Source organism: Sceloporus occidentalis, unplaced genomic scaffold, assembly GCF_023333645.1.
Source record: "Sceloporus occidentalis isolate IW3139 unplaced genomic scaffold, rSceOcc1.0.p SCAF_30, whole genome shotgun sequence".
Lineage (NCBI taxonomy): Eukaryota > Metazoa > Chordata > Lepidosauria > Squamata > Phrynosomatidae > Sceloporus > Sceloporus occidentalis.
In genome coordinates, this window is record NW_028317010.1 from 6,134,238 (window position 1) to 6,149,520 (window position 15,283).

The window sequence follows — 15,283 nt, forward strand, 5'->3', positions numbered from 1 at the left end:
CTGATCACTGGATGATCAGCACAAGGGAAGATCACATTCAGAAGTAGAAAAAAGATAACTTTTTTGAAAATCCTATACTGTATACATACAGTAATGTCCAAAAGTTTTAGGCAGGTGTGGAAAAAATGCGGTAATGTAAGAATGCCTTTGAAAATGGGCATGTTATAAATTTATTTTTATTGTTTAACAAAATGCACAGTGAGTAAACAAGAACAATCTACATCAAATCAATATTTGGTGTGGTCAACCTTTGCTTTCAAAACAGCAATGTATAATTATGCTCTTTTTGTCATTTGCATTACAAATGAACCCCCATATGTTAACAATGGGGCAAAATTTGTATTTGTAAGGAAGAGACAAGGTTCAGAGTTACTCAGTCAGGATCTCCCAGCCAGCAGCCTGCATCCACAGGGGCAGAGATACTCTGCTCAGGCAGAGGCATGAATCTGTGATTATGGGAGTCAGTGTGTACACATGTGTGTATGTATTTATGGGGGGATGTCTTAGCAGTGGTGTACACGCATAACCTATGCACTGAAACATACACACTCATGCTAACATACACTCCCTCATGTGCTTACACATACTCATTCATGCTCTCACATACACACATTTTCATGCACGCACACACTTATTCATACACATTCATACTATCACACAGAAATGTACACATACACTCTCACTCTAATATACTTACATACATACATACATGCCTACTCACTCCCTTACACTCCTTCACCCTATGAAGACCTTTGGACGGGCCTGGGGGGGTTGCCCCCCTGCCCCCTGGGCCAGTATGCCCCATGTCTCTATGGATCCATGTGGCTGTACACATTTTTTTTTTCTTACCACGATCATATAGGATCAGATGCATGAATTGCCATTAATGAGAATTATAATAATAATAATAATAATAATAATAATTAACTTGTCCTGAATAAAAAAAAACATAAATTGGTTGCCCTATGCAAAATCTGTTTATATGATTGTCAGCTAAATTCAGCTATAGGTAAACTATGTGTTAAAGAGCAGAAAATGTTAGTGTGGTTAAATAAAGACATTTAACTGGTTTGCTTGTTGCAGTTGAATCTAAGTCACAAGAACAAACTGTGAAATTGACACAGGATAGAGATATAATAGAATGCTCTTTTTATGGCAGGTGTGAAAGGAAATGTTCCTGTTTCTGTTGATCAAAGGTCCGACTGCCCTTTTCTGTATGTGTGAAGCTTTGTCTAAAACCTGAAAATCAACCTTTAATAAGCATTGTTTTAGTAAACACCATTTTCCATGCCCCTCGTAGGACACCTGGCACAGCCTCTCATTATATCTGTGAATGCATATGGTGGTAGATTCAACTTGACACCAAAATACTTCTCATTTGTTTCCTTTAACCAATGAAAATCTGTATGCATTTTGTTTTCTTCCTTGGGCATAAATAATTCAGGAAAAGTACACCAGAAAATAAGCAATGTGTTGCGAATGGCCCAAGAAACCAAAAGTTACCTAGGTTTAGTGAAAGCCTGTCAATGAATTGGAATTTCATTCTATGAACCTGTCATGGTGACAGAACAGGCCCCTTTATATAGCCTTGTTGGTATGATTAATAAAATGATTATGTTTGAATTAAAAGTGTATATGTGGCTGTCTACATGCATTTATCTCATTGTGTGCATGGCAAAGGAGGAGAAGGGTGGACATAGTGGGGACTACCCCTGGGCATGCTCAGATTTTAAGGTTTTGGGTCTTCCACAGCTACTTGGGTCTCCTTTGCATACGGCTCAGTATTTGTACTTAGCCCATCTCAGCCCAGTAGGGGCTATTCTAGTCTGTGGGGGAGATGGTAAACACAGGCAGTTCTCTGATTTCTAAGCAAAACTGGGTGGATATCAGATTCAGGTGCAAATACTGGCCATAGCCACACATAAACCCCTCCCAAAATGCAGTTGCCCCAAATCTGTCTCGGAGCTCCATAGTCTCTGATAATTGGGGAAATGTGACCAGGAGGAACTGACCCCTTGTACTCACCTCCCCAAAAACAGAACCTCTTCCAAGCCAGAGCCCAAAGTCTGTAGGGAGGAGGCACAGGCATGGAGGCTTCCATGACACCCCATCTACATCTGCATCCCCTCTGTGCTTTGGAACCACTTTGTGCTGTACAACCACATATAAGAAGGGCCCCTGTGTTTGGACCAGAAGAATGAATGGTACCTTGGATGTGCAGGCTTATTTTGCTGTTCAGTCTATTAGCATACATAACATTTATGACTCTGTGGATAAGGCTAGGCTCCTTACCACACTCTTATCATGCCAAGTCAGCCAGTACATGCTGGTACAGGGTGGCTGTAAGTAATGTGCAGACCCCATACTGCTGGCAGCATCAATACAAGGGGGCAGCTAGCCAGGTTTCATCATGTACTGGCTGACTTGGCATGATAGGAGTGTGATTGCTAACAGCAATCGCAGTCCCATCATGCCTAGGTTCCAGCACTTACACAACCATGCTATCACACACACACTCATTAATTCATTCATATACTCATTCATTCACAGATTCATTCCCTCAATCACGCATACTCATTCATTGTCACAGGTTCCTCATCCCCAATATATACATATATTCATTTTATTTTGTAACTAAAAAATGGATGATCTTTTTGGACCTCAATTTCCACCAGAGTACTGATGAGAGTGATGGGAGTTGTAGCTCCCAAAAGTGAAAAAGGGTGCTGTGCTTGTGGATGTGTATTTTCTTATCTAGATTTTACAAAGGGGCTGGGAGCTTTTACGAAAATTATCTAATTTCCTTCACATTTTTCTATTTGCTATGGATTTTGAAAAAAGGGTGAATATTTGTGTTTTGTAATGTTTTTACCTCTATGTTTTGTTTTGTGATACATGGTTTCACTAAATTAGGTATTGCTGAATATCTTAACATGTCCTGTAAAAACAAATATAGGTTTTCTTTGGCAAAGTGTACATTGTTTCTAATGTTGTCACCTAAATGTATCATATGACAATGCCACATTTAAAGTCACAGAGCTCTTCCGTAGAACCCATTCTAGTGACAATGTTCATCTATGAAAATGGTATGCCAATGCGCTCGGTTTTTATACACCTGTTAGCAATGAGTGTGGCTGAAACACCTGAACTCAATCATTAGGAGAGGCGTCCATATACTTTTGGCCAGATAGTATAGGTTGCAGTTGTTACTTTGAACCACCTTGTGGTTATTTCATGCATGACACGCCATAGTTTGTGAGATGCTGAAAATTCAGAACTCAGTCTTTCAGTTTTATATGACATTATAACTATTCATATTTCCTAATCCTGAAACCCTGCAATTTTCAAAGTTAAAAATATTATCTTGGAGTTTTGTATAATATCACAGGATAGTGAGTCATCTCATTTACTTTTTCAATCACCAAAATGCATGATGAACGAGCAGGGCTCTCTCCACCTAATGTATCAGTTTGTCTTAGTCTGTCAATTCTCGTCTTGTCATACCCTTTGAATATATGTATTGTAAGAAACGCTGCGTAAATTGTTGGCGCTATATAAATAAAGGATAATAATAATAATAATGAAGAGACAAAAACAGTAAGTATTTTTTACTATAAGAGCTCAATCGACCATTTATAATGTCCCACTTTTTTAAGTCATCTCACTGATTTAGCTATGCATTATGCAGGGCCTGCATAGCTTCAACTGGATCTGTCCCTTCACAGTGCATAGCAAAGTTAATATATGAACAAGCAGTTTCCCCATGTTCCCATAGCTTTTCTCTCCTCAGAATTAACTCATGCGAGAGAATTTGCCGAGTTCTTGACCCAAATTCCCTTGGTTATACTTGGTTATTTCCCAGGGCAAGTTACCTGGAGCTCTCCTTATTTGGGGGAGAGGAGGGTTCTTTGTGAAGTTTTGGGGCTAAAGGGATGGCACTATTTAGGTGTAGGAGAAGGCTAGCCCCAGGAACTCTTTACTGGATGTGCAGTGGGGGGGGCAATAATTAGCCAGGTAGCGGGCAGGGCTTGACACGGAGAATTCCAGGTATGCTTATGTTGCCTTTTTTTCTCCGACTGCTTCTAAAGCAATGTGTTCCTGATTCCTTGCTTAGTGGAAAATCCTTCTGCCTTTAACTGTACCAATAAATGGGCTTCTGTTATAAGGGTTTTGAAGGAACCATTCCTACGTAAAATAATACAGTGTATAAATTAGGAAATACAACTATTTATCTAGCGTTAAAGTCTTTAAATACGGTTTCTGCATTGAAAAGGTACAGCCCAAACGTAAACATGTGTCTTTGTTGTTCAGGTGTACACGCTGTTATCATGTCAGGAAGCCATATGTATATAATTATTGAACCCAGCTGCAAAGGGAAATTCATTGGACGATTGTGCATTTGCTCACTTTTGCTTGTTATGACCTATGATGTCATATAGGATATGCGTACAATTCTTTGACATTCTGTACAGAGTTTAAAACATACCTCATTATTCCTACAACGAGAAATAAGCTTCTAATGTATGAAGAGTCTAAGGTACATTGTTTTGGGCAATTTGTCTGCATTTCATTAACCCTGATTGAAGAAAATGGATTGTTTTGGAAGTCATTCTTTAACCCCTTCATTCCCCTATAGACGTCTCGTTTGACAGCCTGGACTCCCCCCTGGCAGCAGAAGCCGGCATCGTCAGCTTTCTGCTGCCCGATCTCCCGTAACAGCTTCCGGCATGAAAGCCGGTAAGCTGTTACGGTTGAAAGTGCCCGATCGCGCAGTTCCAAACGCGCGATCAGCGTTCCCTTCTGGGTTACGTCACTGCTGACGTAACCCGGAAGGTCATAGGAGGGCAGGATATCCCCGCAGAGGCACAGAGACGCTGCGATCTCTCTCACTCCCCCTCCCGAAAAAGAGAAAAGCAGAAAAAAAAAAAGTTAATTCATTTAAAAAATATTATTAAATAAATCATTAAAATAATAATATATATAATACAAAAAAAAATTATAATGTGAGCTGTGATGTTATTGTGACATCACTGGCATGTTCGGGAGGTCCCTAGGAGGACCTCTAACCATTTCTGTGTAAAAATAATATATAAAAAATAAAAAAAAATTTAAAAAAATTAAAATTAAAAAATAAATAAATAATTAAATATAAAAAAAGATAATAAAAAAAAACCCTTACTTCCCATTGCCCTAGCATAACATCTAGCCAGTATAACCCTTCTGCCCCCGTTCACAACCCCCAAACCCGTTAAGCCATAGGCATAAAAATTATACAAAATTGTATACCTTATGCTCCCTGGTGCTGGGAAAGTCTGGAAAATCTATATAAATTAGGTATTTCTGAAATCAGGACACCTATATTAATAAACTTGGAGGGGATTTTCCATCACTTTACCTAATTTTGTGAGGATTCAGAGGGAAAATTTAAAAAAAAATTAGTTTAATTTTCTAATCTTCGCTAGTTTTTACTAAATCTCTCATTCTACATTTTCAGCTAATCATCCAACTATGGTATCAAACGAAAGCTCTATCTCTCCTTGAAAAAACAATATATAGTTTATATGGGTACACTATTCACAGGAAAAGAGAATCATCGCTAAACCGACATACCCCAAAAATGGCAAAATTGCTCTGGGCTTTGAGGTACCAAAAACCCCTGGGATTGAAGGGGTTAAAATGTAATATTATGGAAACCGCTTGCTTTTTCTGCAGAGTGCTTCACGTTAGATGGTTCGTGCCAGACTGTTATCAGCATAGCTTTGCCTTTTCGCCAAATGCAGTCAAGACATATAGAGCTCTGGCCACTTTCCCATGTGAAACGGACTGCATTATAACGGATATATAACACAAGTGTCTAAAGATGCACTAAACACTGTGTGGCAGACGATGGCTTAACACTATGATGGATTTGCTTGCATATCTTGTTTTCAATCAGTGTCATTGTTTTGCAAATATTTAGGTTAAAAGTTGAAATACATTGTACGCTGTGGCACTGCTAGTATTATTTTATCAATTTGCTGTCCTGAAGTTCTCTCCCTTCTCTTCACCTACCTTTATAAAGGCTGTCTCACCTAGTCAACCACCATCAGCAAATTTACAATGCGCCTAACTCAAACGGATGAAATAATCATGCAGTTCCTAAGAAAATCGAGATACCTTTCCCCAATGGGGCACATATAAGGTTTTGGGTTTTTTTTAAATAAAAATATATTGCTTATTTCTGTTGGGAAATGTGACAGATGTGCTTTTTCTTCTTCATTTTTGGCCTACCTAAACAGAGATAATTAAGCATCTTAGCTCGCTATCTTAAATAATTACTTGTCATCTGCAAAAATTGGAATATTGTTTATTATTGACCTTGAAAAGGGCATTGAACAAAAAACAAAATACCAGTGTCTTTTTTTAAGGCAAATTCATGAGTAAGTGTCAGAGACCTGTCTCTGAGGGCAGAATGTATCCCTTTAAGCAGAATTTCCAGAACAATAAAACTTTAAGAAAACCATAGCAATTCTATATTATTTAACTCTGCATAATATCCACATTCAATTAACGTTAAATAAGAGATTTGACTTCACTATAACCCAGCACAATGTGTCATGGAAATGAAGCATATTGTGTAATAGTGCTAAAGAGCTATTTAAAGCAGCATAGGAAGCATTGGGGTGTCAAGGCTGCAAGTCTCAGTTTTCACACACATTGTGCTCTCGTAGCGATTGTCATTAAATGGATCTATTGACTGGAAGATGTATGAAACCGGCTCATTTCTGCCATTATAAATCCATTTCCTTGGGTATCACAGAGATCGCAATGTCCTCATTGCCTCGATGCACAACCATACGGAGGGTGCCTTCTTGCTTAATGGCTTCAGTGACATCGCTACTCGAAATCACGGTCTGGCCACCAATACTGATTATTATATCACTTTCTTTTAGTCCAGCTCTGGAAAAAAAACCCAAAGATTAGTTGCACATCACGTGTCACAAAGAGATTAAAAAATAAATCTCAACACAGCACTAAACAGTGGGGTGTAGATAAGTTGATGCAAAGCATAGACTTACTCCTCTGCCGGGGTATCTGGAAGCACTTCGACAATATAAGCTCCAGAGGTCACATCTGGAAAATCCTTCAGCTGCTCCCTCAGTTCCTTCACTTTGCTGCAATGGAAAGTTAGACTTTCTCCTTAATATGTGTAATGCCAGATACACAGTACAAAGCCTGCTCGCTCTTCATCTTACCAGAAATATAGCAGTACGAAGTTAGTATGTTCCGCTACTCATTGATCGTCAGGAGATGTTGTAAAGAGGCAAAAGTCTGACATTTACATCAGTAATAAAACTAGGACTTCAAAGAATAGGACTGCGTAGGTAAGACAAATATCTGGTATCACACGCATACCTATTATGCTATGGAGCTGCTTTAATACCTCTATTGTTGTTTAGCAGAATAGGCATCCACCAACTTGCTAGAAATTCTTGTTTTTATTGTTCTGCTGTGTATTGCATACGGTACTCTAAGGACAACACAGTTATAACACGCAAGTAGTATACTTACTCACCTTGGGCTAAGTGACATCATCCGTATCCCCAAATACTTTTTCTTTTTAATACCTTGACCTGAAAAACAGAAAAGCAGCCTAATGTTTTTATTCAATTTCAGAGCTATACTTTACTAGATTCACTTACTTATTTACCCTTCTAGTAAAAAGAAAACAAATGGCACTTCTAACTCTTTAATCAAGTCATTTATAACAGTTGTCAATAATGGCCGAACAATCTTCCCAGCAGTACACGTGAGCTCCGTGGCATACAGGTGCCTTTGCCCTTTGACAACCAATTGACATTTACATTTGAGATTGCGTTATAAATATAGTGGTATTACATAGTAATTATACAGCTAAAGAGATATTTTAAATGAACTGATTTTGAAAGAGCAAAATAGGAGATGCAGTAATTTGGTTCATTCCGAAGATCAAAAATATGTTATATGATGTTATAAGATATTTGTGATTAGTTGCACCACTGCTGGATGGTAAAAGAAAGCATCCTTTCGACCGACTGCAACAGGCACTCTAAGAAGGATTGCTTACTTCTATTAGTTCTAAGTAATTCTATAGTATCTTTTACCTGTGGATTGCCTGTCATGCGACTCTGCCATGAATTTGCGGACTTTATTGGATGGGATAGCAAATGAGATCCCCGCGGTGACCTTCAGTGTATTTATGCCAATTACTTCACCGTCCTACAAAAATAAATAGATAAATAACACCCAATTTCAGATAAAACACCAATGCTCACCAGTGATACAATATAAACCGCTTAGTTGTACTAACTAAACTAGTGTGTGGTAAGTTAAGAGTTAAGTACGATCAAACACAATGCTGGCAGAAGTATGGGGAGTTGATTCACTAAACTGCAAGTTACTAAATTCAGGAAAATATCTACTCATCTCCTGGCTGACACTCAACCCATTCACAAAAACCACACCCTTGTCATTTCTCCTTTCAGTGTTTCCAAATCTGGGAGATGAGGGGTCTAGATGTACTACTTTTACCTAGAATATTTGTGATTGACTAAGTAATGGAAATATCCTGAGCCTCAGCTTACTAAGAAAGATTAAGGAAGGTTCCATAGAATGTGATGCACTGCATCCTGAAAGGCGGGAGGAAGGTTAAGTGTTAATTTGTAGAAGTGATCATATTTAACAAAAGATTCTTGTCTTCAGTCCTGCTATAATTTGGAAGTTAGCTATCCATACAATAACTATAACTGATGATTTTTAAGTTTGCACTTAATACACCGTTTAAAATAGTCATATTGCTTTAAAATGTGTGCTGACCAAGAGCATCTGCAAAAAAACTCTTCTTTTTATGTAACAGTCCACAGAAGCTGGTGTTAAGTTTGTTCCTGCCTTGAATGTGAGTCATTCATTGCTAATGCAAACTGTGTTGAGTCAACTGTGTTGAAACTTCCATGAGAAATATGCATTAAACCAGGGTGCACAACTCTGGTCCTCAAGGGCTGCAGACAGGCCACCGTTTCGGAAAATGCCATCCTGAGAAGAGGCATCCTGATTACATTTTCATTAAAGGGATAGTTTAATGTCCCCATTCATTGACCTAGCTGCTGCATCTGCCCTCCTGCATGGTCTGACATTTCTTGCCACTGATTGGCTGCTTGAAGAAGCCAATTAGCAGCAGTAAAGTGTTCCCATTAACATCAATGGGAGCTCCTGTTGTGCAAGCGTATTTCAATAGACTCCCACCAACAGCGTTTGCTAAGACAGTACTGGAGCTGACTTGCTGTAAGAATATAACTTGCAGGGAGATGTGATTGGCTGAACAGAGCTTCTGCATGCAATATAGCTGAACGAAGGGGCAAATGCATATGGGGGGATTCTGCATCTCTAAAAGGGACACCAAAAAAAGTAAAATTATTACACAGCTACCATATGCATTGAAGTGCACATGATGTCTGGAGTGTCCCTTTAAACTTTATACAAGGAGTAGAAACCCTCAAGGGCAAACCTGCGTTTAATCTGCCAAACACATCTCCTGCGTGAAAAATGCAGTGGAGAGTGTGGAAAGGTGCAAATGCATACAGACAGCATTAAAGTACATATGATGGCTGGAGTGTTCCTTTAAATGAACATAGAGTACATGGTATATCCTGGTGAAAAAGTGAAAAACACTTTTCAACAGCACCCACTGGTGAAGCCCATCTGTCCCCAACCATACATACCTGTGTAAAAGAGCCAATTAACGCAAGCCCCCAACACAGTGCCATCTAGTCAATATGTTTATGGAGCACATGAAAAATTCACACAGATACTAAGGACATGGAGCGATTCATCTCTTACCAGATTCACAAGCGGGCCTCCAGAATTCCCATACTGCAAGGCAAATAGACATACTGTTACTCTGCCCCTAGGCTTCGTAACGTGTTATACAATCATGTTCTAGAACAACCAGAATAAATCGACTGTAACCGTATCATTCTCTTTGTGACATGTTCAAGGTTGTGGATGCAAAGTGATATGTTGCCAATTAATGAGTAATACTGCTCTTTCATCCTACAGCTTTAGTTGATGCTGGTTCTTGCTTGGTCTTGTCCTCAAACATCTCTCTTTGTTCAATTCAAATTGCCCTCAGATTAGAAAAAAGTAAAAAAACGGGTCTTCGAGAACACATTAACCTTAATCGTATAATTAAATCATTTTCCTTTATATTATTTAATTTTTAAGTTATTTGCTATCATAAATTGCCTATCTGCCTATCTACAAGCTCCTCACAAAAAGAAAAGTAGGCTGGTAAAATGTACACATTTTAAATGAAAATTGTTATAATCCCAACAGCCCAGTTAAAAGGGAAATGCATTGGTAAAATTATGTAACTGTGAAGAACCACAAAACAATAGATAGGGAGTTTACATTCTATGATTAATGATTTTTATGCCGCTGATCCGTGTACAAAAGGACCATTTATAAAAGGGATAAGTGTATTATAAATACATTAATAGTGTTGCTTCTATGTGGAGTAGTGAGAATATTAATCCCAGACACATCTGTTTTTGTTAAACCAACAAAATCACTCCAAATATTGGAGAGAGTCCTTTTCTGTTCCCATGGGCTAGATTTATTGGAAATATGTGGACTGCTTGTGTATAAAAAAGCCAGCTTCACACGTAGTTCAAAAAGTAGCCCAATACTTCAAAACATGTAATAATATACCATAGAGTCACCCGCTGGTAATGTAAAACACAGCTTGTTCACCTAAAAAAGTCACCAGGTCATATTTTTGTGTTCATATATATGGGTAATGTCACACTATATTACCCTTCTAACAGCTCAATCATATTTTTATCCACAAAAGTTGAAGAAAGTAAATTGATTTTGTGTAATATTTAAAAAAAGAAAAACAAAGTTACAATCCTCATATTATACAGTAAATACAGCAGTTGTGCCAATAAAGTATGAATGATTGGCCTATTTTGGATAGCTCAAGGAATCCAAGAACATGGTTTCCACTGTTCATGTCTTTGTTCTGTCCTATCAGCTACTCCATTCATTGCTTATTGTAGATCACACTTAATATATATCAGCAGGCATTGTTAATGATATATTATAATACCTTCTAATTGTTGCTAAATTGTCTGTAATAGTTCTAGGTTTACTTTCCTAATCTTCCTAATAGTTATAGTAAAGCTTTTCTCCCATTTCAAAATGGCAGTCAGCCAAACATGGAGGAGAGGTCTGTTGTAAAGGTCAGCATTTAAACAAGATCCAGATTGGGGTCTGGACTCAGCATCAGAGCGACAGCCAATCTTTTGAGATGGATGCAAAGTTCTTAAGACTGTACTGCAGGATCCACAAACTCACCACCTCCGTCATTGTATACACTCACATTAATGATGGCATCTGTCTGGATATAGTCCATGTCAGAGTTTGGCAGACCCAGTTGTTTCCCACCTCTCTGCGCGGTGCTCACAATGCCAGTTGTCACAGTATTCTGAAGGGAAAATGGACTGCCGATGGCAACCACAAACTCTCCAGGACGGAGATCTTCAGAGCGACCCAAAAGAAGCACTGGCAACTTATCCTAGGGAGACATAAACCTTCTATCACTGGGACATTTGAATATAAGCATTTGGGGGATTTTCCAAAGACATGTGCATCTGTAAAAAGGAGCAGAAGTTCCATACTGGGCATGTGATATCACATTATCACCAAGGTCTTTTGTAGAGTTCATGAATACACATCCTATATACAGTATGAGCCTTTATATGTCAGGGTGGGTAGCACACTCATCAAGTCAATGGTCATTGTTATCATATGACAAAAATCACACATTGTTTTCATTGTCGTAGTCAGTAAAATATTCTAGCCTATGCTGACTGAGATAGAAGGTCCAAAGGGTAGTGGTCCCCTTGCCACAAAAATTGGTGTTTGACAATCAGGTCTTCAGGTGTGCTGCTCCTCAATTGACTTTAAACAACAGAGGACTCTGATCTCCCCAAACACCACGGAGGATTGTGCTGAGCTGGAACAGACTCCATATGTTGCCTTTAAGACATGGATTGCGTGGTGGTGTCTGACGGGGTGGCTGTGGTCATTGTTTAGGGTCAGGTCTTTATCAATCAAGGACATGCAAAATGATCAACTGCTGAAAGTAGGTGTATCCTAGGAACAATTCCAGCTACATATGAGTCACATAATAGCACAATCTAAAATATAAATATCAATATCTAAAGTGTCCGACACTGTCTTTCAATTAGCCAAAGATGTATTGCAGGGCGATACCTTGAAGATAAGTTAGAACATTAAATAAGTTATAATAAGTTAGAACATTGAAGTCTTTGCTTTACATAACAAAGGAACATAAATGACTGCAATTTATAGCAATGGTTTGAGGACCCTGTGCAGAAGTGAGAACCACTTTGTGGGGACCACAAAAACGATATTATATCATTTGGTATACCATGTAGTGCATATTAATGTAGCAATAATACTGTTACCACGGATACGTTACTTTATCACGTTGTTTCATTTATACTCTGCGTTGTCTGCATCTTTAAATTCTCTGTATTAGCCCCCTTTGTATTGTCCAATTTGTAATTCAATAGAACTGTGTTGTGTCATCCAGTTCTGGAACAGACTATTGAATGAGTGCCTTCTCTTTGATTCTGTGCAGCAAACACATTAACTGATATGATGCCGGTACATAATCTTTGGAGAGTTATTCTCTAGTTCCCCGTAATCAACATTTTCAAATCTAGAAAGGTAGAGTGTGAAACAAGGACAATGTTGGCTCTGCGGCCCACTGCCAGGAGACCCTGATCTTCTATAGTTGTAACTATTGCAATGACAGTCTGCTTGTTAAGTTATTATTACACTATAAATGAACCCAATAAAAATCCTACACTTTCTAAGTATATGGTAACCTATACATAGCCTATGTATTCGACATTGTGTTTATGATACAACATAATTATATAGGTAATGTCACTTCATCAGAATATAATCAGACACTCATGCTATTACTATGAAGAATTTTTAAGACAAAATATAATGCGAATACCTTTGGTTTGATTTTGATGAGAGCGATATCTGCCTTTTCATCCACATCAATAATTTTAGCATCGTGGGTTGACCCATCAATACGCTCCACCTTCAGTCTATGCTTGTTGGTGACCACGTGGGCACTGGTAAGAATCAAGCCATCTTCAGATACAATGAAACCGGATCCACTTGCTGCAGGGATCTCACGCTTGAAAAACGGATGCCTGGAAGGAAAAAAAATCTATCAATACAGTAATAGCTGGTGTGAAATCATATAGACACTGGGGGGGGGGATGTTGGCAGAGTGTGGTAGTCCACAGTTGCCTAAGGATACAAGGCACAAAATAAACTATTATGTAGTAACTAATTAAAATAATTCTAATTAAACTGTTAGAGTTAGAGAGTGATAGAGTAAGTATGGTTTAGTGTTAGTGTGTCTTTGAGGGAGTGTTTATTAGAGTGAGTGTGTATGTATTTGAGTGGGAGTATATGTATGTGTTATGGTAAGTGTATATGCTATTGTGTACATTAGTTACTGGGGGCAAGCGACCTCTCAAATGTCCCTGTCCCCTCGACCAGAAGGTGCTAGCCCTTCCATGGGCATCAGCCAAACTTTTAAGCTTTTTGCTGTTATGATTAATGGATTGCTGTAAGTTACCGAAAGGAATACAGCATTCATACATTGGTTTTGGAGGCAATCAGTTGGAATATACTGATGTTTTAGTTTAAATGGCTGATAACTGGACACTAACCAATGTAGACGTTTAGGTGTCCACCCTTCAGCAGATGTATGTGTTGGTGGATTTTGGCAAATGTTTTCAGCAGAGAAGACACACAGGAAGCCAACATGGTGGTCTCTATACACACAGCAGCTTGTGTAAAACAAGACCTGTGTTAGGGACCAGTGCCCTTTGGCACTCCAGCTGGTGTAAACTTTAAATTCTATCATCACCAGCCCACCAGGAGCTGGCTGAGGAGGACAGGAACAAGTTTCCAACAACAGCATAAGTCATAAACACCGGCTACACCAGATGCAAATACTAAACAATAAACATCTTTTCTCAACATATTTTGTATACAAATAGTGCTGAATCACATGTTAACATAATCCATATGTGACCTGCAGCTAATACATCCTTTATGCCATTTGTGCTCATTATGTCCTTATGTGAACTGTTTTACTCATCTCGAAGGAATACTTTACATGCGATAGAGCTCGATGTGTACAACAGCTGGCGCGATCTTCTCCACAACATCAGCGATGAAGTTGTATTTGTACCGTGGGCTGTCAGGGTCCTTCTGTCCTATAAGCCAGAAAAAAGGGTTAATAGGGTGAGTCAGAGGCTTACTACTGCCAAAGAGCAACTGGTTACAGTCAACCATCTACAGAAAGAGTTCTCTTAAGTCATGATCAGCTTGCTAGCATTTGAAAGCTGGTGTGTGTGTGTAGACTTCTGGTCTGGTGATGATAATATAGAGTATGTGTATGTGTGTGTGTCAGGCAGTGAAGCTAAGTGTCTAAGTTATCTAGAGTTATCTAATGTTTAGGTTCACTTAGTCCAAGAGGTCTATAAGTGATGTATTGGCATGTGTAGTGAAGTGACACATCTTACAAGGTGATCATTGTGATCACAATAATGGAACATTACAGCTAAGTGATTCCTCATATGTCAGTATCATGCAGCACCCATGTGGAGAGAGGCATCTGATCCTATGTATAGATCAAGCTATGTATAGATCAAGACCATCTGTAGGCCATAATCCAATGCAGTCAGAGGACGCTGATGTATGCTCATGTGTAGCCGGTCTCACCTTGCTGGCAGTCCCCTCTCTGGATGGGGATGATGGTCGCTGATCCCCGGCTCTGCGCCGCTCTGCTTTCTGCCTGTAGCCGGCACAGGTTGCTGTAGGTCTTGCCGTCGCTGCCGCACACTGGCTGGGATGTAGGGCACTGACAGACCCGCTGGGCACCGCTCTCCCGGCTCCTCACACAGCGCAGCCCAGAGGCGCACAGCGGATCCCCGGCCCCCTCTCCGCAGCGCTCCCCTTCGCCGGCCGCACACACCGGGCAGCAGCCGCAGCGCAGAGCGGTCTCCCCGGAAGAGCAGCCGGTCGGGGCCGGGGGGCAGGAAGACGGGTCACAGCGCGCAGGGCAGCGCCCCCCGAAGGTGGGCAGTAGAGCCGCAGGTCCCGCACAGGACAGCAACACCAGGAGCCCAAAGCGCAGCAT

General features: G+C 39.6%; 1 protein-coding gene across 1 annotated transcript; it reads right to left on the minus strand.

Annotated features, from left to right (window-relative positions):
• Positions 1–6,770: 6,770 nt before the first annotated feature.
• On the minus strand, positions 6,771–15,283 carry LOC149298977 (serine protease HTRA1-like). The gene is made up of 9 exons (XM_089486806.1): positions 14,866–15,283; positions 14,258–14,357; positions 13,073–13,277; positions 11,399–11,593; positions 9,856–9,888; positions 8,124–8,238; positions 7,556–7,613; positions 7,059–7,154; positions 6,771–6,939 (listed from the first exon to the last, which is right to left on the minus strand). Exons 1-9 carry the CDS (start codon positions 15,281–15,283, stop codon positions 6,771–6,773), a joined length of 1,389 nt encoding a protein of 462 aa, XP_089342932.1.

Excerpts from the sequence above, each read along its gene's own strand:
- LOC149298977 (XM_089486806.1), bottom strand. The coding sequence starts at position 15,283 with ATGCTGCGCTTTGGGCTCCTGGTGTTGCTGTCCTGTGCGGGACCTGCG. Across the intron at positions 8,239-9,855 it reads GAGGCCCGCTTGTGAATCTG|GACGGTGAAGTAATTGGCAT; the intron begins GTAAGAGATGAA and ends TTATTTTTGTAG. Across the intron at positions 7,155-7,555 it reads ATGATGTCACTTAGCCCAAG|CAAAGTGAAGGAACTGAGGG; the intron begins GTGAGTAAGTAT and ends TTTCCATTGCAG.